Raw genomic sequence first — 26,823 nt, forward strand, 5'->3', positions numbered from 1 at the left:
TGCAGTGGATAGAACTTTGACCTTGGAGTCAGGACCTGAGTTCAGATCCAGCCTCAGATACTTGACACTCACTAGCTGTGTGACCCTGAGCAAGTCACTTAACCCCAATTGCCTCACCAAAAATAAAAAAATAAAAAAAGACATATTAACAAATTGTTTTGGAGTTGTAGAAAAACTCCTTAATACCTCCTTTGTACTTTGTGATTATATTCTAGGCTTTCAGGGATCATATCAGCTGAGGTAAGGAGAGAAACACCCCCCCTTACAAAAGAGGAAAATGAAATGGAGGGTGGAGGGAACTGAATCACTTAAATTGGTTAGTGGTTAAAAAAAATCATATTCCTTTAAAGATGTTTCAATACTGCAATACATCTAGGATGTCATCAATGTTACTTTCCTTCCGATAATGCAGATGCAACCCATTCATATCTTCCTATCCTTTGTATCTCTTTTGTAGAACTTCCCGTAAATCTACTACAAGTAATCCCCCCCAGTGACCTTCTCCTCATTTCCTTGACACTTCAGAGTCTTTGCATTGGCCATTCCCTATGACTGGAAGATACTCTTCTCAGATATTCTTAGTAGAATTCCATTCATTTTTCAAGATTCAACTCAAGCACTGCATTTATCATGAAGCCTTTCTTGATCTTCTCATCTGCTAATGTCCTCTCTCCTTATCATGTATTTAAGTTCATTGTATTTAGTCTATTTATATTTATTCTGTACATATTAATATATGTACTCATATCCCTTGTTAGAATGTAAACTTCTTAAGGACAGAGATGGTTTCATTCTTTTTATTTCAATCCCTAGTGCTGGGTAAATAGCAAGTGCTTCATAAATAAGTGATTGATACCAATGGAGAACATCCAAAAAGATGTCCTTAAGTTATTCCTTACTCCTGTTATAGGACCAAATCATTTTGTGAGGGGAAGGTAATGGAAAGGTTGGTGTTTTAGTGATATCAGTTTGGCAACTCTGTGCAAGAGAACTCAAAATTAAATTCATGAAGGCATATCATTTCCAAGCTTCTAAATTATAAGGACAAAGACATAATGCTATGAGCAGCCAAGAAAAAAGTATCATCATTAAGTCATATTTAACAAAGCTTCTATAAAAATAAGAAATGGCACAAGCTTGAATAGGCTATGTCCAAAGTTAAGAAATAGGACTTGATGTTCAAATTGTTTTCAGCAGAACTGTACGTGCTTTTCAATGACAGAAGAGGGACATTTAAAATCAGGATGACAGCACAATTCCTGCTAAGAAGAAAAGCTCAATCTCAGAGAAACTTTTAGAAGGCTTTCAAAAAATCAGCAATTGGTCTAAGGAGAGGAACAAAGAGTTCTCAAACGAATTACAAACTACTAAGCAATCATTGATGGGTTATTCTAAATCACTAATAATAAGAATAATGAAAATCAAACATCTCTAGGGCTTCACTTAATGCCCAGTAAACTGGCAAAGATAATGAAAGACAAACCAATGTTGGAGGAGCTATGTGAAGGCAGGCAAACTATTGGTGAACTGTTTGTAACTGGCCTAACCATTCTGGAAAACAAATTGGACTTATGTGAGAAAAGTGAATTAATTCTTTATAACTTTCTACCCAAAGATCCTACTCTTGGAAATAAAAATCTTGAAGTAGTAAGCCCAACTCGAGCTATTCCCTTGATAGTTTAGTTTGATTCTGTAACAAAATGAGACACTCACAGGTTATTGATCAGATTTATTTAGCAATAGCAGAATAAGAATATTCAGTGAGAATAGAAATTGAGAATCCTTTGGGTTGATTGAGCTGGATGAACTTCTCATCATCATCCACTGGCCAAGCATCTTAGCTCTTCTGACTCCTTGTGGCTGCTTCATACCGAGGTATGGAGGAAGTGTTATCAACAGTCTGAGTTCTTAGTCCCCTGAGCCAACCAAGTCTCAGGGAATGTCTCAGGACCTTTTAGGCTACCTCAATATAACCTGTATGAAGATAAGGTTTAAGCTAATGCTCCTACCAGAGAAGACAAGGTCTCAAATATAGCAAGCAATAGGTATTACCACTTTTGTGACAGCAAAATATTAGAGTGATTTGGGAATATCTGAAAAAAATATTGAATGTGCATAGGATATAATTATTATTGTAATAAAAAGACTAAACAAATAATTCTGAGAAATATAAAAAGACATGAACTAAGGCAGAACAAAGTAAGCAGAATCAGGGAACCAAGATGTACTATGATTACAATGCAAATTAAAGGAAGAAATGAGGAAATATAGCCTCCTCTCTCCCTTTAAATGAACAGGTATGGAATATCACCCATGCTTTCAGATACAGCTGGTTCATTTTGCTTAACTGTTTTTTTCTTTGTTTCAAAGGAAGTCTAAGGGAGAGAGGAGCCTGACAGGAAGAGGATGTAACCAGAAATTACTCTAATGTGAAAAAGAAAAAGGTATCAATAAAAAAGTTTTTTTAAAGGACTCCTCCTACTTAAAAAAAACATAAATGTGATTGGGTTTTATATAGAATTTAAGATAAAAATACATTAATTATACATACATGCACATGCACACACACACACACACACACACACACACACACAAAACCTCCTATGAAATTTCTGTAAAGGTAAACCTTTCAGAAGACTAATTAAATAGTGCTAAAAAAATTCTCTTTTATACAAGTTTTAAAGTAATTATAGTTAAGAATTACTGCAGTTTGTTGCAATTTATTTATCAACAACAAGAGAATAGAGTTGTGTATGTGTATAAATCCATTTCATATTCTTTTAATCCCATTCAATCCACTACCCCCATTTACTTTTTCTGTTTCTATGTTGAAGATAAGAAAGAAAGAAATAGAAAGAGCCAAATCTTCCAACAAATTTGCCTCAAATCCTATGAAAAGGGTAAGGATATGCATACATCAGGACAAAAAAAAAACAATTGGGAACATATTACCTTGTGACACTTATTCAGCTTCTCCAATGTGCATGAATTTCTTCAAAACTATGGATAAAGGGGCTCCTTTGATCCACATTAAGAGAAAAGTAATAAAGAAACAACTTTATGAGAAAATTCTTAATGAGGCCCTGTTAGGTCCACCAAGCTGTTAGTACCTTCCCCTTGAAGGGGAAGTTAAGGTGAGTTAAATGGTGCAGTGGACAGAATGCCTGGCCTGGAGACAGGAAGACTTATCTTCCTGAGTTCAAATCTGACCTCAGACACTTCCTAGCTGTGTGACCCTGGGCAAGTCACTTAACCCTGTTTGCCTCAGTTTCCTCATCTGTAAAATTAACTGGAGAAGGAAATGTCAAACCATTTCAGTATCTTTGCCAAGAAAACCCCAAATGGGATCACAAAGAGGAGGACACCACTGAACAACTTTCAGGTTACCTTGCACCTGCCTTATAAGTGCTTTGAATGTATCTGTATATGTAAATTTTGTCTCCTTCTTCATGTAAACTCCTTGAGGACAGGCACTATCTTGCTTTGTCTTTGTATCTTCAATGTTTGAAAAAAAGACTGGCACAAAGGAATTGATTAATAAAATACTTGTTTGAAGGATTGACATTGATTCAAATGTGTTTGTAATCATTTAAAAAACTGAAAGGTACCTTCTTTCATTATGATAAAATACATAATACTCTGACCTTTCAACACTTTAGGCTCCCTGACATGAAGAGAGTCTATGTTTGATTAAATAAGATAAATTGGAAGCAAGTTTACTGCACTGAAGAGGAATAATTATACTTTTTGGGTTTTTTTGGCATTCAAGGGGCTTCAACAACCTCCATCTGTCTAAATCAAGCACTTTTGGGTTGTGTTTTCCTGACCAATTTGCATAATGTGTTTTATCAGTGGTATGTAAACAGTTTGTCCCCAGTGGAATATAAACTCCTTAGGGGCAGGGAATGGAATGATTCTTTATTTCCCCTCTAAGATTAATTTCCTTTTACTCTGTATATATTTTGTATGTATCTGTTTACATAAATTTGTCTCCTCATTAGGATGTAAGCTCCTTGAGATTAGGGACTGTTTTGATATCCCAGAACTTAGCATAGTAACTGGTATGTAACAAGTATTTAATAAATCCTTATTTGATTGATTAATTTGTATGGTCTGTTGTGAAGCGAAAATAAAGAGTCCTTGAAGCATATTCTGGAAAATGAAATATTTGTGATATATCTGTGGCTGGGATGATGGGTGGCACAGCAGGGAGAAAGAATGGGCAAGAGAGGTAGAACATAGCTTTACATCTGAAAGGCTACCCAAATTAAACAGATACAGAAAAGGCTGGGAGAGGTCTCAGGCTAAACACCGAGCAAGTCAATGGCACCTATTTGCTCTTTGCACCACATGGCTTTGTGCCGATAACTGAAATGCTGAGGCCTTGGCATCTGAGGACACCAGCCTTACATTCAGTCATGGTCTCTTCACTCCCATTCACTTCCACACAAATGTTGAGTCCTTCTTCGACACAATTTGCTGCTGATTCTTGGCATACACATTTATTTATCTGAGCTGGAAAACAGAAGAAAGAGGTTAATCAAAATTGGAAACATTTGTCTCTCTAAAAGGCACAGATTTGGTGATTTAGAGATTTGTTCCTGGACCAAACACCAGAGAATTAATGTTCCTTTACTCTACCAAGACTAAATGTGCAGTGGGGCTAATGCCAGTCCTTTTATTAGTTGGAATCCTATGCTGATATTCCTCCCAGTTCTTTACATTCACATTCAACTAGTGATACAAGGGAGAACCAGAACACTAAATAGACCCACTTCCACCATCACATCTAGTCTATGACAGAGGTTCCCATAAAACTGAAATTATAAAGGTCCATAGGGAAATGAGAAAGAAGTCAACACATTTGGGGAAATGGACTACATCTCCCATACTGGTCCCAAACCAGGGACCGGTGTCTTCCCCTTGAAAGCCAATGGACCAAGTCTCCCTGAAGAGGGTATTAAGTAGGAGAGAGATAGATCCCATACCTCATACACAGAGCTCAGGAGGTAGACATACTAACACATTAGCTTCAATGACTTTGGGAGCACAGCATAATGGGAAACCATTGTCCCTATCATGGAAGCAGCCATGGAATTTTCCAAACCAGAGTAAAACACATATGACTGAAGTTCAGCATGTCAACCTTGGGTTAAATTTTGACAGCAATACATAGAAGATAGTAGAGCCAGGCTGGACCAAAAGACAGGTCAAACTTAGAAAGGGCTGGGAAGGGTCCCCCAAATCCTTAGGAAGGTGCTTTGTACCTCTATTGTAAAAACTTAGAAAACTCTAGGATTTTAAATTATGTTCATACTAATATCATCAATTCCAAGCATTTATTCCCCGTATCCAATCAGTTGCCAAACCTTTGTAATATTTCTTGTATATACCCCTCCTCTCTCCTCTGACACTACCAACACCATGGTACAGGCCTTCATCACCTCATACCTGGACTACTGCAATAGCCTTCTGGTTGGTCTCCCTATTTCCTGCCCGCACTGCAACCCGTCCTCCACTCAGATGTCAAATTGATCTTCCAAAAGCACAATTTTGACCCTATTTAATCAATTCTAGTGGCTCTCTATTGCCTCAGGATCAAATATAAAACCTCTATTAGGCTTTTAAAGCCCTCTCAAACTAAGCTCCTTCTTACTTTTCCACTATCCTACCTGCTTATACTCCTGCCACACAGACCACTGCCATGTACTCTATGGTCCAGTGACACTGGCCTCTCTGCTTTGCCTCAGTCAAGACACTCCATCTCCCAACTTCAGGCGTTTTCACTGCCTGTGCTTCATGTCTGGAATTCTCTCCCTCCTTATCTTCTATCTCCTGGCTTCACTGGCTCCCTTCAAGTCTCAGCTAAAATCTCACTTTCTAGAAGAAGTCTTTCTTGGGATCTTTTAATACTAATGCCTTTCTTCCACTGATAATCTACAATTTATTCTGTATAACATATATGTGATATATGGATATAGAGAGAGATACCATAATTGTTTGCACATTGTCTCCCCATCAGACTGTTAGCTCCTTGAAATCAAGGACTGTCTTTTGCTTTCCCTTGCATCCTCATTGCTTAGCAGTTTCTGGAACATAGTAGGCATTATTATTATTATTATTATTATTATTACTAAATGTTTGTTGACTGATTTATTAAGTACCTACTATGTGCTAGGCACAATATGAGGCTCAAGGGATACAATGACCACCCAAAAAAGCCCCCACAAACAAAAGTTATCATTACTAGTAATTATTCTTACAACATGGGTAGCATGTCTCTTACCATCGCATTTTTCCCACACAGAACATGTACCACATGTTCTCTCAGCTAGAGTAGGTAGAGTGCAGCTCCCGCTATCAGTAAGGGCATAACTCCTCCCCATACACTCAAGTACACGGAGTTTGCAAACTGTCAGAGCTACAACCCTTTTTGTTCTCCCATCTTGAGCACAGATATCCAAAGAAGGTCTGAAAAAAACAGAATGAATTATACCATTTCCATATATCAACAAGCATTTATTAAGTACTGTGCCAAGCATATTCCAGGCACTGTGCTAAACTCAAGAGCTAATAATTCAAAGAAGGAACTCTTTCTAACAAACGGAAGAGGGGAAAGAGTATTTATTAAGGGCTTGTTATGGGCTAGGCCTGCACTTTGTGCTAAGTGCTTGAGATATAAATACAAACTAAAAAGAGGATCTCTACCCTCAGGAAACTTACATTCTACTGGAAGAAGGCAACAATTAAAAAGGAACTGGAAAAGGAATGAGAAAGGAGCAAGATTGCTGGGGAGGAGGTAGAAAAGTCTGGAGGGTGAAGAGTCCAACAGAGAGCAAAATGAACGTGGACTGAACGCCTCATGAAATGGTGGTCCAAGGCAGGGACTCACCAATCAGAAAGGGAGGGCCACAGAGCAGGGGCACCTCCAGAGCACCTGTTCTTCACCTCAGATGAGTGGTTAAGTACCTGGCCACACAAAGGTACTTGATCAAAGAGCTAATGAGTGTCAGAAGCAGGATTTGAACAAAGTCCTTCCTGACTCAGAAGCCAGCTCTCTATCCCCCATACCACGCTAAATAAAAATTATGGAATTTCACTCCATAAAAGTCTCTGAGCCTAGTCTAAACCAAATCTGATGTCTTAGAGTAAACCGTTACTTGGAAAATGTTGTACTTCGCAACACAGACGGCAGAACAAGCAGAATCCCTATCAAATAGGCCTGAACAACTTTAAAATCTGAGATTTTAGGATTCTCATAGGTTTACAGACTATATATGCCTTGACAGCCCTAGTGTTTCATTGGTTAAATGGGTATAATTCACAATCAAACAGAATAGGGGGAAATCTTTAGAGAATTCAACTAAGCAAACATGAAAGGATTTTCTCCAAAATGAATACAAATACTTCCCAGCTCCCAAAGATGACCCAAATAGCTTCCACAAAACTGGACACTCTAGACTCATAATACAGTGTGTTGCCATTTTTCTTTTCCCACATTTGTGTCACTCCCATCTCAGAGGCTTTCCAATGATGCAAGGATGTTATAATGCTAAATAACAGTTGTTTTTAGCATTGACAACAATTATAAAGATACTGAAATATCAGCTTAAGCAGGAGCAGCCAGGTGGCACAGTGGATAGAGCGCTAGCCCTGAAGTCAGGAGGACCTGAGTTCAAATCCGGCCTCAGACCAAACACTTGACACTTACTAGCTGTGTGACCCTGGGCAAGTCACTTAACCCCAATTGCAAAAAAAAAAAAAAATTAACCTGGCAATCAAAGGCCATATAAAAAATATGCAATTCACATTAAAATACTTCTGAGGTTTCACCTCATTTCTCAGATTGACAAAGTTAATAAAAAAGGAAAATGACAAGTGTTGGAGGGATTGTGTGAAAACAGGTACATCAATGTACTGTTTTTGGTGGAAGAGTGAATTGGTCCAGTCATTCTGGAAGACAATTTGGAACTATGCCCCCAAAAGTTATTAAGCTTGTATACCCTTTGACGGAGCAATAGCATTGCCAAGTCTGTACCCCAAAAGGGATTTTTCAGGGGAGAGGAGAGGATCCATATGTACAAAATTATTCATAGCAGTTCTTTTTGTGTTGATAAAGAATTGAAAACTGAGGGTTTTCACATCAATAGGGAAATAGCTGAACAAGTTATGGTATAAAGCTATAATAGAACACTAGCATGCTGTAAGAAATGATGAACATGATAATTTCAGAGAAACCTGGGAAGACTTGTACGAACTGATGCAGAGAGAAGTGAGTAGAACAAAGAGAATAATTTACAAAATAGCAACATTATTGTAAAAACAAACAACTTTGAAAGACTTAAGAAATATGATTAAAGCAATGACCTACCACAATTCCAGAGGACTTGAAGTGAAACATGCTATCCATTTTCAGATAGAGAAGTGATAGACTCAGTGTGCAAATTAAGACATTACATATATACATAAATATGAATATAGCCACACTCAGATATATAAATACACATCTATATAGTTATATCCATATATGTATATGTATCTATGTATTCATACCTATATCTATCTATATCTATATCTATATCTATTTGGACATAGCCAATGCCAGAATTTATTTTGCTTGACTATTCATATTTCTTACAAAGGCCTTTTTCCCCTTTTTTCAATGGGGGACAGAAAGGATGCGGGAGAAAGAGAAAGTAGATTTTGGTTAATTAGGGGGAAATTTTAATTAAAAAAAAGAGAGAGAGACAACCAGTCTGAAGGTTTTCCTTCCACTGTTAGCTACTCTCCCTCAAGATTAGCTTGCACGAAAATTGTGACATATAGAAACGGAAGAAATAAATTGACACATATTGGTTTTTGTGTTCTTTCAAATGGCTCAGCCATATCAGAGAAGTCAGTGGTTTCTAAACTAAAGATTTTCTAAGCACAGATACTGCTCAGTTATACAGAGGTGACATCCAAATACCTCAACTCTCCAGAATATGGCTGAGAATCAGGAAGGAAGCAAAAAAGACTGACTGTTAAAACAAGTGCCACAAGGACCATGGGCTTGAGGATCCCCTCAGGCTCTCACTCTGAACACTCATTCATACTTTCTACAGAGTATTTTTTTTTAAGTGTGGTTAATTAATTTTTTAAAGTGTGGTTAATCCCTGTACACAAAGAGTTAGAAGCAAAATGGGGGGAGGGAGGAACACTGGGGTTACAGAAGCAGCTCCTAGAGGCAGGAACTGGAGCAGCAAATAATCACAAAAAAATAACAGCTTGCATGGCCTGACAACAAACAGGTGGAGACAAAGCTTCTTTAGTGTAGGGGCAAGCATCCCTGGTTACCTCTCTAGTAACACTCTATTACATTGTAGCATAGTAATGGAGAGTAATAAGGATGGCCGTTAAGTCAACACGAAAAGATCAAAGTGCAGGATTTGCCATTATGGAAATGGGGGAAGTATGCAATATTGTTTAGAAGTATTTACATTCAAAACAACTACTCCAAAATAGCTTGGATACTTAAAGGGTCATCTGGAAAATTCATTTATGTGGAGTATCTTACTCCCTGACAAAGCTGGATAAATAAGGTATTTCAGACAGGGTCATAAAAATACTCAGTTTATTCATGAAACTGCAGTTTCTAAAGCACTTTTCACACCCAAGGATATGGGAAGAGACTAAATTCATGGTTTGTATGTGTTTTAATTCAGCTCAAATACTTTCTTTTTCACCTGGAAGCAAAATTCACTTGAAGTTCTCTGAATGATGGAAACAAGTCTCAGTATCTAACCTTTAATCTGTTTATTAAACATATTAAATAGAGCTACTCAGCTCTACTGAAAAGGCCAGGATTTTGCAAAGCTGCTTTGTTATCAACATCTGAGTGTTATGTTGAAATTATATGAAAACTCACATCGGGTCTATAAATAAAAGGCTGCAGATAATCTAAATGAATTGGGAAGGGGGAGAGGCAGTAAGGAGCAAAATCAAAGCAAACCATGATTAATGTTGAATAAAGCTGGAATTGATATATTTTTTGGAATACATTAAAGATTGCCGTACTACTTATAATAAACTATATTCTCCTCAGTATGTAATAGCCAGTGTGGCATTTTGGACCAAAAATTTGGACAAAAATTCAAATCCTGCCTCTGAAACATATTGGCTATGTGACCCCTGAGCAAGCCACCTAAAAATAATAGATATTGAATATAATTAAAATTTTGGGGGGGTGAGACAACTGGGGTTAAGTGACTTGCCCAGGGTCACTCAACTAGTATGTCAAGTATCTGAGGCTGAATTTAAACTCATGCCCTCCTGACTCCGTAACTGGTGCTCTATCCACTGCACCAACTAGCTGCCCCCATAACTAACATTTATATAGCACTTTACCTATATTATATCATTTGATTCTCCCCACAACCCTGTGAAATAGGTGCCTTATTTTGCAGATGAGGAAACTGAAGGTGAGAAAAATAATGTCTTCTTCAGGGTCACACAGAAAATAAGCATTTATGACAGGGTTCAAACTCAAATCTTCTTGGCTCCAAGTCCAGTGCACTGTCCATTGAGCCACCTAGCTGCCTCCAGTACTCTAGGAAACTCCAGTTGCAGAGAAGGTATTGACCCAAATTGGTAAGAAGGAGTTTCCTTGCTGAGGAATTCCTTATGCCAATGAAATCACAGAGCCAGTCCCCATCCCTGGGATCTTCCAAGACACAAAACCCTCTGTATATGACATCACCGAATCAACTCTGTGAAGTTGGCTTTTTTTTCCATTGTTGGGGTGGTCAATTCATATGCCAAGCAGGCAAACAATAATGGAATGACTAGTCCAATTTTAAGAGACCAAAGGAACTACCAAGTCCAGTTGTTTCAATCACTCAGTATTACAGGATTTAAAGCAGCCTGAAGGAAGAAGATAGAGGCTATCTAATCAAACACCTTAGTTAATAAATGAGGAAATTCAGGCTCAGAGAATTTAAATGATTTAACCAAGGTCAGACAGATAATAATTAGCAGAACCAGGACACATCTTGAATGGGTAAAACTAGAGAGATACCAGGGAATTCACCCATGACTTTCCCACAGGGTCCACTCTCCAGGTTATATCCTATATATACCATCTATTGTATACAGAGAGATTCTGCACCTGGTAAAATAGGGTACAAAATGTTAAGAGGAAGGGAGAGGAAAGAAAAGATTCTCTTCCCTCAGTAATTATGACCCATCTAGCCACACCACTGCTAGCTAGGTTTATTTTTTTCCCCAATCAGAATAATTTTTCTCAGATAACAATAAATTATATCCCCTGTCAGTTTTGTATGTTTCTGAATCCCCAGGACATTGGAGAGTTTGAATGCAAGAGGCAAGTCAGCACTACGAGGCACTCTCGTGTGGGTGAATTTGCTATAAGAAAACCTAGATTTGATTGCCAATCCTGACACATACTTGCTACTAGATTGGGCAAATCCCTCTCTCTGCCTGAGCCTTACTTTCTTCATTCACAAATCAAGGTTTAAAAATTGTTGCACTAACCACCTAAAGAGTTAGAGGAAAGAGCTTTAACTTTACAAATCTCTATAAAAATATGAACTATTATTAAAAATGGCTCTCCCCTCTCCACACACCAGATCTTTCCAAAAAAAAGATGGAGATATTCATCAGTAGATAAAGAAAATGAGTCCTCCTTTTCCAAACCGTAAATTTTCCAAATAAAAGAAAAAAAAGAGAGGATGAGTATCAAGTAAAATTGTTTATTCATTACCTCCTGTCCATAAGGCCATCACATCATTACATATAGATTTAAAATGCATGCAATCTGACCTTATCTATTTAATTATTTATATTAAATACCCTCTTAGATAAGTTCTTATTATGTGTCAGGGCATTTTAGTGCCCTGATCAAATTCAGCCAGAGTGGGCAATGTTCTTTCAGGATCAGGGAAGTAAAGAATTTGCTAAAGAGATGTTGCGCTGACCAGAGAGCATGAATAGCTAGTCTACTTGGCAGGTAGAATCCTTAAGGAGATAAAGCTAGCTCACCAAACAAACCTAGCTAGAAGAAAATGTTCTTTAAGATGATTAGGTGACATTCACTGTGGTTCTATAATTGCTAAGCAACTTTGTGATCTTAATGCAGTTTCTCAAGTAGCTGTGTTCTAGTAGAAGAAACATGGGGTTTAGATTCAGAAGGTCTAAGTTCAAATTCTGACCAAATCACTTATAGACTGTGTGACCATGGGCAAGTCTCTTCATTTTGATCCTCGGTTCCTTCAACTATGAAACAAAAATACTTTGTTTCCACTACGTGTCTCACAGGTTTTTATAAAGATAATCAAATAGGGTGAAGGTATGCAAAGTGCTTTGTAAACCTTAAAGTGGTATAAAAATTCTAGCAGTCAATTGTTATTAAGTGGATTTCTTTCCTGGGAGGAAAATGCACTGCCCATTTAACATAAATGGACATAAATTAAACATAAATAAAACACCACTTTCTAATTCCATTTAGCACATATGTATTGAACACTACTATGTGCAACGCACTGTGCTAGACACCTCACAATTATATTTCTTCTTGTAAATTAATAAACTGACATTTTTACCAAAATGTCTCTTGTGAATTTGGTTAACATGAATCAGTTTCCAGAACCTGATCATCCCTGGAAGAACTGAAAAACTGGAGTATGTGAAGCTGATATAGTACTCACGTACCCTCACTTGAAGTCACCTGATTGGGTCACCTTTGCCCAAAAGTCTTCAATGGTGCCTCCTCTGCAAATAAAGTTCTTCTTCCTTAGCCTGGTCTCAGGCTCCACAATATGGCTCCAACCTACCCTTACAGCATTTTATCCTAACTTTAACATACATTATATTCTATCTGAACTGAACTACTGGCTGTTCAATAATTTTGTCCTGCTTTCTCCTGCCTTTGTGTCTTTGCTCCTATGGTGCTCCTTCTCCTAACTCAATGCCTTGCATAGATTCCCCAACATCTACGATCTTATCACCTGGTGAGATTCTTGTCACCCTTGAACACCCATCAAACATGCCTCCTCCTCCATGAAAACTTCCCTTTCAGAAATAAACTTTTTTTCAAGCAGCCAGGTGGCATGGTGGATAGAGTGTGGGAGCTGGGATGGAAAAGATCTGTCTTCAGTCCTGCCTTGAATCCTTCCTACCTATGTGACCCCAATCAAGTCACTTAGCCTCTTATATTCAGTTTCCTCATCTGTAAATTGGGAATAATAACCTCACAAAGGTCATTTTGAGTACCAAATGATATAATACATGCAAAGCACTTTGTAAACCTTAAAGAATTATGTAAATGCTAGTCATTCTTATTCCTCAGAAAGGCAGCATGAAATAATGGATAGAACACTGGACTTGAAGTTAGAAAGACCTGAGTTTCAATCCTGCCAGAGACATTTACTAGCTATGTGACTCTGGGCATGTCACCCAACCTCCTCCGCTTCAGTTTCCTCTTATGTTAAAATGAATATGATAATAGCAGCTACTTCACAGAGATATTATCCATGTAAAGCAATTTATAAGCACAATTGTAAATGTCATCTGTTATCTCACATGGCTCTTTGTACTTCTCCTATACAATTATTATAGTTTTGTTCATGTTATAGATATTTGTGAATTTTTCTCATTTCTACTACTAAATTACAAACTTTGTTATCTCACCACCACCACCATCAACACCACCCACTATCTTGTAAAGTAACTTGCAGATAGTAGGAATTTAATAAATATTTGTTAAATTGGATTTAATTATTTTTTTCACTATGTAAGCTATCTAACTCTTCAACTTTATACAAAACAAAGTTTAAGCTTTCTAGCTGGGTGGTATTTTATATTAAAAGAATGATCATAAAAACAAAATAGAAAAGCCTTTTATCAATTTTCTGTGACTACTGTTTTGAGAATATATATCCAAAGGGAATTTAATTATCCCTTAAACCTCTAAATCCTCAGATGATCACTTTGTCATGTTGCTCCATTTTCCCAAGTAAGGGACTGGCCAGTTACTTCTCAGTCAAACCCCCTTAACCTGATTTCATGAGGGCTAAATGCCTACTGACAGCTCTGGTGACCGAAGCAGCTCTGGACAGAGCACCAACTGTATGGCAGTGTAAACGAAAACTCGTAACTTAGACTCATGCAGGCAAAGCTATCTTATCTAACATAACTAAAGTCTTCTCAAAGTCATCTGACTTGAGTTAAGCAAAACCATTAGAGATGAGCAAAGGCACAGCTTACCCACATTCATAAGGCATTTTACAAACACATCTAGAGTTCTGCAGCTTCTCCCAGGGTTGGCATGGCTGTGTTGTTAATACTGGTTTCTCAGTGCCCTCTAAAGGAAAACAATATAGGACATATCGCTGAGTTAGGAAAGAAAAAACTCTTCAGTTGTGAATGAGGTTATCATTTTAAGGGCTAAAATTAGTTGATAAAAAGTTCTGAAATTGCAAGGGACTATACACTTGGAAGCTCATTTTAAAACTGCTCAAAATACTTTACCACTTGTAACTGAGGTCCAGCACATTCCCAGGATCCCCCAGAATCCCCCTGCCTCTTCCACACAGAAATTTGCATCCACTGAACATACTTATGTACAGTGCTCATGGGCCAGTTCCAGTTACACAGAGGAGTTAATCACCTAGCAGCTCTTATTAATAACTTTATTGTTCGGAAATACTATGGGTTGTTTAATTCTATTACACAATCTTACGTCCAGGGATACTACAAAAGACTCACCAGGGACATAACACACCTGGAAGCATTACAAGTGTCCCAAGACGACCTAGGTTCAAAACCTGTCCCTCTCATTTATTATGTGCATGACTTTGGGCAACTCATTTAATCTCTCTTTGCCTCAGTTTCCCCATTTATAAAATGAAAGATTTGTCCCCTCCATTTCTAATTCTATGATGTATAAGACTTAATTTCATTAGCAGTCAAACTAGTACCCTAATCCTCCTGAGTCTCAGTTTCCTCATTTGTAAAAGATGTTGAGATAATTGTGACCCTCAAGATCTAATAACAATACACTTCATTTGTTTTTGGTAACAATCAGGGTTAAATGACTTGCCTAGGGTCACATAGCTAGTAAGTGCCTGAGGACTGATTTGAACTCAGGTCCTCCTGACTCCAGGGCCAGTTGCTCTATCTACTGTACCACCTAGCTGCCTCAACAAAACTCTTTATATACCAGCAAGACCTTCCTGACCCAGAAGATGGGCTTAGAATAATTTTTTAAGTAGATGAAAAATATTAATAACATGGTCTTCCTCATTCCTCCTTGTGACCACAGCCTGGCAGCAGCAGAACAACCATAATATTGTCTTGTAGAGGGCCAAAGTACCTTAGTGAAGCCTAAATACCCTATGAATAACTTATAGTTGTGAACACCTGAATTTTCCAGGACTTTTACTACAAGATGATTTTTCATCATATTCAGTTGAATAAGCATTATTAAATGATTATTGTGTGGGAAAGGTAAATTTAGCAAGCAATCAAGCCAGCTCCTACTCTTATACTAAGCAATGAAGACAAAGACAAAAGCAGAACCATCCTGCCCTCAAGACTGTTACATTCTAATGGTGATTAAATACAAGGTTTAGATTTATTTCCTGCCTTCATGAAATTTGCAGACTAGTAAAGGCATAAAGACATATGTCCAGATAACCATAATACAAAAGAATAATAACCATAAACAAATTAGAAACATACAGAACAAGGTGTCATGAGAGAACTGAGGTGGGGGTGGGGAAGGTCAAGCTGAGCTTTAAAGGACATGGAGAAATTAATAGATAAAGGAAGAGGGAGGACAACACAGGCACAGGAAACAACGTGAGAAACAGCAGGAAAGCATAGGCTGTGTTGGGGGGAACAGTGAGTAATCCAGTTTGACTGGAATGTAGCTTACAATGCAGGGAGTTAAGACAGAAGACTAAAATGGTAACACGGCATTAGACTTCTGGGAACCTAAAATGCCAGGCAATTGTGAAGCCAGTAAAAGTTTCTGAGTAGGGAAATAACATGAAAATCTTTGAAGACAGATTATTCTGGCAGCATTATAAGGAACTGATCAGAGAGAGGAATGTGTAGACACAGAAAGCTCTCGTAGGAGGTGGTTGCAATGCTACAAGCCGATGGTAATGAGGTCCCATACTGGTAGTGGCATTGGAAGCATATAGAAGACAAGTGCAAGGGATATTTTGGAGGAAGAATTGACAGGATGTGGCAAGTGATTAGATACAAGAGCTGAAAGGGGGAATGAAGCCAGAAATAGCACCAAGATTTCTAACTGGTAAAGTTTGTCAGATGGCAGTACCGCTGACAGAAAGTCTCCAAGACCAGACTTAAGGAGAAAGATAATGACCTTGGCTTGGGGCATAATAAGTTTGAGGTGCTAGCAGTGTATGCAAAGGGATGTATTTTGTAGACAGAGATTTAGGCCTGGGGGTCCGAAGATAGGTCAGAGCTGGCTATAGAATCCATGGAGGTAATAGCTGAAACTGAAAGTGTTTCAAGTATCTTGGGAATCAATCTCTCATCCCTTTCAATATTACATCACTTCCAACATGTACTTCCTCTGTTCATCATCAATCCCTCATTGCCTTCAATATTATGTCACCTCCAACACGGGACTGCATTGTGCATTATCAACCCCTCATTGCTTTCAATATTACATCACCTCAACATGGATCTCCTCTGTGCATTATACACACCTGCTCTTCCCATCTTCTTAATGACCAAATTCCTTCTGGAGCACAATAGGAAGTAGAATTTTTAAGAGTTCAAATATCATTGTGAGGTGGTATAGTGGATAAATTTCTGGATTTAGAGTCATGAGAACCAGAGCTGAAATCTCAGACACTTACTTATTAGCTGTGTGTGACTCTGAGAAAGGTTTCCTCAACTGCACAATGGGGATATTAATAGTAGCTACTTCACAAAAACAAGGTTATGTGAGGATCAAATAAAAGTAGATAAAAGATGTAAGCACATGCAAACCTTAAAGGTCCTATAAATGTTACCTTTTTTTATTATTACCATAGATCCATTGTCACTGATAGAATAATTTGTTATAATTTGAGCACATATTTTCTATTTTTTCTGTTTGTTGTCCTTCCATTTTCATCCTTAGATGATCTTGCAATCATTTGTTGTTGGTGTTCAGCTGTTTTCAGTCGTGTCTGACTCTTCATGACCCCATTTGGGTTTTCTTCGCAAAGATACTGGAGTTGATGAGGTTGGGATCTGAGCCCCAGAAAGCCCTTGACTTTCCCACATGGCCAAATCTCTGGATTTCACCTGAGGCTATAATCCCATCAACTGGCCTTTCATTGCGGCTACACTCAATCCCCCAATTCTGTTACCTCCATTTTCTTGCCTCCCTGTGGCCCCAGGCCACTTCCCACCCTTGGTCCCACCTAGGCTCCATTTCCCTGGAATTCTATTACCTCATAGACTACTTGGCCACTCCTAGATATTACCTCATAGATTACTTGGCCACTCCTAGATCCCTCCCATAGTCTTTCTGTATATAAGGTCCATCTTGTCTCCATTAAGATGCTGAGATTCCTAAAATCTAGCCACTGCTGAGATTCTTATAATCTAGCCACTGCTTACTCATGTTCAGACTCCTCAAGAGTCTGCCCAATATGACGGATGTTCTAATTAACCTTGTCTTTGACTGAAACAAGGCTTGGGTCGAATTCTTTTGGGCAGGACCCATGTGTTGTGATTTTGAGGTCCCAGCACCCCTGAACCCCTAAACCACATCAGAGTGGTTTGCCTTTTCCTTCTCCAGCTCATTTTACAGATGAGGAAACTGAAGCAAAAAGGGTTAAGTGACTTGCCCAGGGTCACACAGCTAGTAAGTATCTGGGATGCTTTGATTTAAGTCTTTTACCAGACTTCTTTTTTTTACCTTTCTTTTTTACTTCTTACTTTTTAACTTTTTTACCTTTTACCTTTTACTTTTTTCTTTGACCTTTTCTTGATGTTTTATGAGATGATACTACTCAAAATCTTCTACTATCCTTCTCCATAAGATTTTACAAATGAATTAAAATTCTTAACCAATGTTGACCTTGATTACCATGTTTCTCTTCCAGGACAAACAAAGAAACAGAGGACAAGCATTTGCTGATTGAATCAGTCTCTAGGTTCTTCTTGCTTTCTAGATGCAGAAACTTTAAAAGACTATTTACAATCAGTGCTTCCACTTCCTCTCCTCTCACTTAGTCCTTTACTCTGTACAATCTTGCTTCTGACCACATTATTCAACTGAAATTGCTCTCTCCAAAGTTACTATAATGATGTTATAATTTCCCAACTTACAGGATTTCTTATCCTCATCCTTCATGACCTCTCTATAGTATCTGACAGCCTCTGACACTTTTCATCATTCTCTTCCCTGGAATGCTCTCTCCTTTCTAAGTTTTTTGTGACACTGCCCATGGGTATGCTAATACATATGTAACAATCAACTCTTAGGGGAAAAAATTTACATGACATGCCTTTCAATTTAATCTGAGAAAATTAATATTTTCCCCATCACTTTCTTAAGTCTAGACAGATAATCAATAAACCAAGGTCTGATTTATAGTTTGCCAATTCCAAGGTATAACTTTTCACACTAAAAATTTAACAGTTGTCCCTTGTGCGACAGTTCAAACTGGCTCCAACACATCCCAGCACTGCTCTCTCTTAGTATTCCTCACATCTGTCTGTTACCACTTCTTCTAAGTCTCCTTTACTAGTTTTTCATCCAAGTGACATCTACTAAATGTGAGTGTCCCCCAAGGTTCTATGTTGGGGATATTCTCTTGTCTTACTACACTATGTCACTTGGTGATCTCATCACTTCTCATAAGTTCAATTATCATCATCTATGCAGATGATTTTCAAATCTATTTATCCAGTCTTAACTTCTCCTGTCACATCACCAACTGATTATTGGCCATCTCAAAGTGGATGTCTGGTAGATACCTGAAACTCAATACATCCAAAGCACAACTCATCATTTCTATACCCAAACCTTCCCCTTTTCCTAATTTTCCTATTGATATTGAGGGCACCACCATCCTCCCAATTACTACCTAGATACCATCTTAAACTCCTCATTCTCACCACCCCTATTCAATCAGTTGTCAAATATTGTTAACTCTACCTTAGTAACATCTCTTGCATATATCCCCTTCTCCTCTGACACTGCCACCATTCTAGTACAGGTCCTCTTTACCTCATACCTGGACTATTGTGCTAGCCTTCTGGTCAATCTCCTGCCTTGAATCTCTTCCTACTCCAGTCCTCCAAACCATCACCCACTCATCTGCCAAAGTCATCTTTCTCATGTGAAGTTCTGACCATGCTACCCCCTCTCTCACTCAATAGACTCAAGTATCCCCCCCATTATAATTAAATATACTATACTATGTTTAGCTTTTAAAGTCTTTTACAACCTGGCCACTTCCTGCTACTCTTCTAGCCTTTGCACGCTTTATGACATAAGATGAGGCAGCACCAGCCTCCTTGCTGTTCCTCTCATGCCATATTCCATCTCCCATGCCTTTTCACTGACTGTCCCCCATGCCTTAAATGTTTTCCCTCCTTACCTCTGCTTCTTGGTTTTCCTGGTTTCTTTTCAGACTCAGCTCAAATCCAGCTTCTAGAATAGACCTTTCCCAGTCCCCTTCCTTCACCCCTGGTACCTTCCCTCTGAAATTAACTCCCATTTACAGTGTGTGTGTGTGTGTGTGTGTGTGTGTGTGTGTGTGTGTGTGTGTGTACATACAAATCACCCCAAAGGTCTTAGTGCAATTTTAGGCTTGTAACTGAACTAAGACTTTTAGGACACCTTCTATATTTACATATATATTATAAATGAGAGATAATAGAAGATAGATGATTGATATATAGACAAATAGATGATATATTAGACAGATAAATAGATACCAATTAATAGAGACAGACACAGAGAGAGATATAGAGATCATGACAGAGAGATCTTTTATGTGCATAGCTGTTTGCATGTTGTCTCCTCCCATCAAAGGTGAGCCCCTCGAATTCAAGGATTCTATATTCGCCTTTATTTTTATCCCCATTGTTATTTAGTCATGTCCAACTCTTTGTGACTCCATTTGGGGTGTTCTTGGCAAGAATATTGGAGTGGTTTTTCCCATTTCCTTCTCCAACTTATTTTACAAATGAGGAAATTGAGACAAACAGGGCTAAGTGACTTATCCAGGGTCACACAGCTATTAAGTGTCTGAGGCAGAATTTGAACTCAGGTCTTCCTGAGTCCAAGCCCAGTGCTCCATCCACTGTATCACCTAGTTGCCCTTTTTTTTATCTCCAACACTTAGCAAAGTATCTGGCACATAGTGTTTAATAAATGCTTGTTGACTGGCTAAGTTAAACTACCTTGACAAATAGTATAAAGTAGTGAAGAGAGGCTGGGCTTTGAATGCAGGAAGTCCTGAGTTCAAGTCTTGCCTGACTCTGACACATACTAGCTTGGGACTATAGGAAAGCTACTTAAGACTCAGTGGCCTAGGCAACTTGCCATCCTACAGATGAGTTGCTGATCTGCATCAACAGAGAACGTTTTCATACCAGAAGTTTCTTACATAGATGAAATTGCAGAGGTTCAGACCAACAACAACAACAAAACCCTTCCTTAAGAAATGGTCTTTGTACTGTACTAGAAATGCTAGCTTTAACAATAAGAGAAGAAAAAGAAATTAAAGGAATTAGAATAGGCAGTGAGGAAACAAAGCTATCACTCTTAGAGAATCCTAGAGAATCAACTAAAAGACTACTTCAAATAATTAACAACTTTAGCAAAGTTGCAGGACATAAAATAAAATAAATCAGCAGCATTTCTATATATTACTAACAAAGCCCAGCAGCAAGAAATAAAGAGAGAAATTCCATTTAAAATAACTGGAGAAAACATAAAATACTTGGGAATCTACCTGCCAAGACAAACCCAGGAATTACATGAACACAATTACAAAATACTTTTCACACAAATAAAGTCAGATCTAAATAATTGGAAAAATATCAGTTGCTCATGGGTAGGCCAAACTAATATAATAAAAATGACAGTTCTACCTAAATTAATATACTTATTCAGTGTCATACCAATCAAACTACCCAAAAACTATTTTATAGAGTTAGAAAAAATAATAAAATTCATCTGGAAGAACAAAAGGTCAAGAATATCAAGGGAATTAATGAAAAGAAATGCAAGGGAAGTTAGCCTAACCATACCAGATCTAAAACTGTATTTAAAGCAGCACATGGGAGATCAGTGGAATAGGTTAGGTACACAAGACACAATAGTCAATGACTACAGTAATCTCTTGTTTGATAAACCCAAAGACTCCAGCTTCTGGGAGAAGAACTCACTATTTGACAAAAACTGCTGGGAAAACTGGAAAATAGTATGGCAGAAAGTAGGCATACACCAACATCTTACACTGTATACCAAGATAAGGGTAAAATGGGTACAGGCTTTAGACATAAAGGGTGATACCATTTAAGAAAGAAAGGAATAGTTTACCTCTCAGATCTATGGAGATGGAAAGAATTTATGACTAAACAAGTGATAGAGAACATTACAAAATACAAAGTGGAAAATTTTGATTACATTACATTTAAAAGATTTTGCACAAACAAAGCCAATGCAGCCAAAATTAGTAGGAAATCAGAAAGCTGGGAAACAATTTTTACAGTCATTGTCTCTGATATAGGCCTCATTTCTAAAATATATAGAGAACTGAGTCAAATTTATAAAAATACAAGTCATTTCCCAATTGATAAATGCTTAAAGGATATGAACAGGCAGTTTTCAGATGAAGAAATTAAGGCTATCTATAGTCATATGAAAAAATGCTCTAAATCACTATTGATTAGAGAAATGCAAATCAAAATAACTTTGAGGTACCACATCACACCTATCAGGTTGGCTAACATGACAAAACAGGAAAATAATAAATGTTGGAGAAGATGTGGGAAAATTGGAACATGCATGCATTGTTGATGGAGTTGTAAACTGATTCAACCATTCCGGAGAGCAATTTGGAACTATGCCCAAAGGGCTACAAAACTGTGCATACCCTTTGATCTAGCAATACCACTACTAGGTCTGTATCCCAAAGAGATCATAAAAAAGGGAAAAGGACCCACATATACAAAAATATTTATAGCAGCTCTTTTTTAAAAAAAAAATTTATTTATTTATTTTTTGTTTTCAACATTCATTTTCTTAAGATTTTGAGTTTCAGATTTGCCCCCCTCCCCATTCCCCTTCTCGATGCATGCAATCCAACATAGGTTATATATGTACAATAATATTAAATATAAATCCACATTAGTCATGTTGTGAAGGAAGAATCAGAACAAAAGAGAAAAACCATGAGAAAGAAAAAGAAGGAGAAAATAGTATGTATAGCAGTTCTTTTTGTGGTAGTAAAGAATTGGAAATTGAGAGGATGCCCATCAACTGGGTAATAGCTGAACAAGTTGTGGTATTTGAATGGAATTGAATACTGTTCTGCTATAAGAAATGATGAGTAGGCAGATTTCAGAAAAACTTGCAAAGATGTATATGAACTGATGCTAAATGAAATGAACAGAACCAGGAGAACATTATACACAGTAACAGCCACATTGTATGATGACTGACTATGACAGACTTGGCTCTTCTCAGCAATGCAAGGATCTAAGACAACTCTAAAAGACTCACTACGGAAAATGCCATCCACATCCAGAGAAAGAACTATGGAGTCTGAATGCAGATGGAAGCATACTATTTGCTCTACTTTTCTTTTGTTGTTTTGTTTTATTGCTTCATTCTTGTGGTTCTTCCCATCAGTTCTAATTCTTCTTTACACCATGACTAATGGAAAATATGCTTGATATGAATGTATAAGTAGAGCCTATATCAGATTGCACACTGTCTTAGGGAGGTAGGAGGAGAGAGGGAGAGGGAGGGGGGAGAAAATTTAAAACTCAAAATCTTATGGAAGTGAATGATGAAAACTAAAAATAAATTAATTAATTGTTTTTAAAAAATGAATGTTGAAAATTACTTTCATTAGTGCAAAAAGTGACGACAAAATATGTTTAACATGATTGCACATGTATAACCTATATCAGATTACTTGCTGTCTTGGGGTGGGGAGGGAGAGAGGTAGAAAAATGTGGAACTCAAAATCTTATACAAAATGAATGTTGAAAACTATCTTTACATGTAACTGGAAAAAATAAAATACTGTTTTCAAAAAAAAGTGACCAAAGTTGAGGCAATTTGAACATGAACCAAAATATGTAGGTAAAATGGATTCCTCCTGCTTTAGAAGTGCAGGTCACGTAAGTTTCTTGAGGACAGAGAGGACTTCATTTTTCTCCTTTGTGTCTCCAGCACCTAACACAGGGCCTGGCACATGGTAGGCCCTTAATAAATTTGTTGAATTTAATTAAATTGCTGGACTAGAATCACTGAAAACATAGAACAACTTACCCTTTAATCTGCAATGAGAATTCATATCAGGCCACCACTTTAGACTGGAGCCACATGAGAATAGAGATGGGCCTTCCAATATCATGCTTCCTGAGCAGGCCAAGGTCACCTTCTCTCCAACCTCATAGAAAGGTTTCTTAGGATCACTTTGGAGACCTTTTTCCAAGGCAGGCAAGACACAACCTATTTCTAAAGAGAGCATAAAGTTGCAGAATGTAAGGGTTTTTAAATTTCCAAACTATCACAGTCCTGTGTTGCATGGATATTTTTAATTTGTTCTTGCTCATGAGTGGAGGAAAGAGTAGGATTGGGAAACTCACTCTTGAGAACTTTCTGAAAGACCAAGACACATATTCTTCCTCTAGAAGTAAAATGAAAATTTTAATTAAATAAGACTGATGAATGCAGAGATCTAAAAGTCAGCCTACCCATTAAAGGCAAAATTAGCTAAATCTCAAATTCTCTAGTTGAGTGATCTCCCACAGAGATTTTGCCTAATGCCATGTTCTGGTATATTTGCAGAAGATTAACATAACTCTACTCTCTGGAAATTTTCAGCTGACAGTTTTATCATCATAACTCCTAAGGCTGTCAAGTGTTCATTTTCTTCTGCCTCCATCCCTTATGACCTACTTACCATTGTTAGCCCAGGTCCTCAAGGTGAAAATATATCACATAGAAAGAGAGGAAACACACAGCTAGAGAAAGCATGAAAAAGAATGATAAAAACCATAAGAAAGTTTTACAGTACCACTAATAGTCACTGAGCCATAGTTTGGAAAATTTTGCTCTATTTCTTGTATGTTTTTGTAATGGAACTAATATATCATGCATTTCACTGCCTAGGATTTTCAACAAATCACATTAGCCAACTCAAAAATTTTTCTTTACATTTTGCTGTCCTGACTTTGTGAAACAGCTAGTTGCTGCAATACAAGCTCAGATGGAACCTTAAGTTGAGATTTGGCTAATATTCTAGCAGGTTAAAGAATTCTCCAAGAACTAAATAAATTAATAATGATAACTAACATTTATACAGCACTTTAAGGTTTGCCAAGTGCTTTACATATATCATCTCAGCTGATCCTCTAAGAGCCTTGTAAGAAAGGTATTATAATTATCTCCATTTTATAGATGAAGAAACTTGAGACTTGCCTAGGTTCACATAGTTAGTGCTTAAAGAAGCATTCAAACTCAGGTCTTGTTAACTGCAAATCCAGCACTCTATCCACCCCACGACCTAGCAGCATCCACTGCAATGCAGAATGTCCCCAAGAGGATTACTCAGAGTAGCTCTGAACTTGGGTTAGGACCAAATCAGTTTCCAAAGTAAATGATGTCAGGACCCAGAATAAGCAGCCACTTGTCCCAGTGGCTCTTCAATATGCCCCAACTGTAATTTCCAGGTTTAAGTAGAACATTATCATCAAGATTACATACTCTGGCAATGTTTTTCCCCAATAAGCCAAGTTAAATCTTCTCCACATTTGGCAACAGGGTCCCCAGCAAGAGCATATCCCTCCTGGCATGTATAAACCACACTTCTTCCAACTGGAAACGATGGACCTGTATCCTGAACAAAGTAAGGAAAACTCAGAATATGAAGCAGGGGGTAGGATGAGGAAGGGGCAGAGAATTATGTTTTTTTTTCTTTTTTTGAGAATCATGTTTTTAAGGGAGAAAATAGGTTATCTGTATATTGTAGATAGATACGTTAGGTATACTATATCTATATGTATATAGGCATATACATTTACATGTGTACATATATACAAGATGGACACAAATAGGCTACGGCAAGTTTCCAATAAAGCCATATGTGCGAGAATTGGCATAAATATTGTCACCCAGAAAATGTACAATCAAAAAAGAAGAGTCAGTCATATAGCAAGGGGGAAAGGAATGAGGGAAAAGAACAAGTATTTATTAAATGTCTACTGTGCCAGGCACTGTGATAAGTACTTTACAAGTATGATCTCATTCAATCCTCTCAATAATCCTAGGTAACAGGTGTTAATATGATCCCCATTTTTACAGTTGAAGAAACTGAGGTAGATAGACATTAAATAATTTGCCCAGGGTCATACAGGAACTTACTAAAGTGTCTGAGGCCAGATTTGAACTTAGGTGTTCCTGATTCCAGTCCCAGGACTCTATCCATTGTGCCATCTAGGTACCTCTGCAGCTAGAATTTAGGGGTATAGTGAGAGTGAAGGATAGCAATCAGGCAACCTAGGTGCTACACTAATACTCACAAAATGCAAAAATGACCTATAGGAAGACCCTAAGCATCTTTAACGAAAAGTGTATGGAAGAACATGGACAAGAATCATTGAGGATAAAATGATGGGAGTGGGTTGGTACCTGCCCTGATGAAGGGCCCACATCAATCACAGCACCATTTAAAGATGTGAGTACTATTTGCTTTGGCAACATTGTGGATGTGTTGAGAAGTAAGAAAGACTCAAATATCATTAATAGGTTTCCTAAAAAGTTGAAGCTTCTGGTTTAATGTGAACCAAAAGCAGAGAAGGCAATTTCCCATGTTATCAAATAAGTAGGAAGTATGTCCATTCAGGACAAGTCTCCCTTTCCCATTCTAACTACAAAAATGTCTGAAGTACAGTTATAGGTAGCTCACAGTCCACTAGCTAAAGGTCTATTTGCCTAATGAGCTTCCTTGGGATAGTCCAACCAGAATGGACTGCCTAGTTGACATGTTTCTGGGGGAAAAGTTATTCTCAGTACCAAGGATATATGTTTTTACATTTACAAATCTGACTGTAACTTTATGGTTTAAGTGACATGACCTCTGATATGCTTACATTTCTGGACAGGGGAGAAATGGGGAAGGATAATTTTTATTCTCTTTACTATACATTAGAGTGTAAGCTCCTTGAGGGCAGGGATTGACTTCACTTTTTTTTGTATCCCTAGTGTTTAGCACTGTGTCAATCACAAAGTTGGAGCTTAATAAATGCTTGGTAATTGATATGCAAGAAAAATCACAAATTGGTTAAAGAAACAAAGAGAACACAGGAGAGAGGAGGAAAGGGGGACAAGGGGAATGATTCACAATAAATGTTTGTGGATTATTTCTCTGAAAGAGATGGACTTCTAGCTGGGAGAGATTATGTGGGTTAGTAAAACTTTCACTACTGGGAGTCATAGTCAAAAGATTTTTGGGATTTCTGACAAGTTATTTAACCTACTGAATCTTGATTTTCTCACCTGTAAAAAGAGAAGTTAAATTACATGATCTTCAAGGTCTTCTT

General features: G+C 37.7%; 1 protein-coding gene across 1 annotated transcript in view; it reads right to left on the reverse strand.

Annotated features, from left to right (window-relative positions):
- Positions 1-4,148: 4,148 nt before the first annotated feature.
- Positions 4,149-26,823, reverse strand: part of C7 (complement C7) — a 62,871-nt gene continuing 40,196 nt past the window's right edge. The window contains exons 14-18 of the mRNA XM_027863363.1: positions 24,989-25,121; positions 23,549-23,737; positions 14,263-14,359; positions 6,287-6,471; positions 4,149-4,515 (exon numbers count right to left, since the gene is read on the reverse strand). Coding sequence (XP_027719164.1) covers positions 4,331-4,515; positions 6,287-6,471; positions 14,263-14,359; positions 23,549-23,737; positions 24,989-25,121 — 789 coding nt within the window. The 3' untranslated portion in view covers positions 4,149-4,330. The remainder of the gene's footprint in view (positions 4,516-6,286; positions 6,472-14,262; positions 14,360-23,548; positions 23,738-24,988; positions 25,122-26,823) is intronic.

The sequence above is a fragment of the Vombatus ursinus genome, unplaced genomic scaffold (genome assembly GCF_900497805.2).
Source record: "Vombatus ursinus unplaced genomic scaffold, bare-nosed wombat genome assembly UNPS02014772.1, whole genome shotgun sequence".
In the NCBI taxonomy this organism is placed as follows: domain Eukaryota; kingdom Metazoa; phylum Chordata; class Mammalia; order Diprotodontia; family Vombatidae; genus Vombatus; species Vombatus ursinus.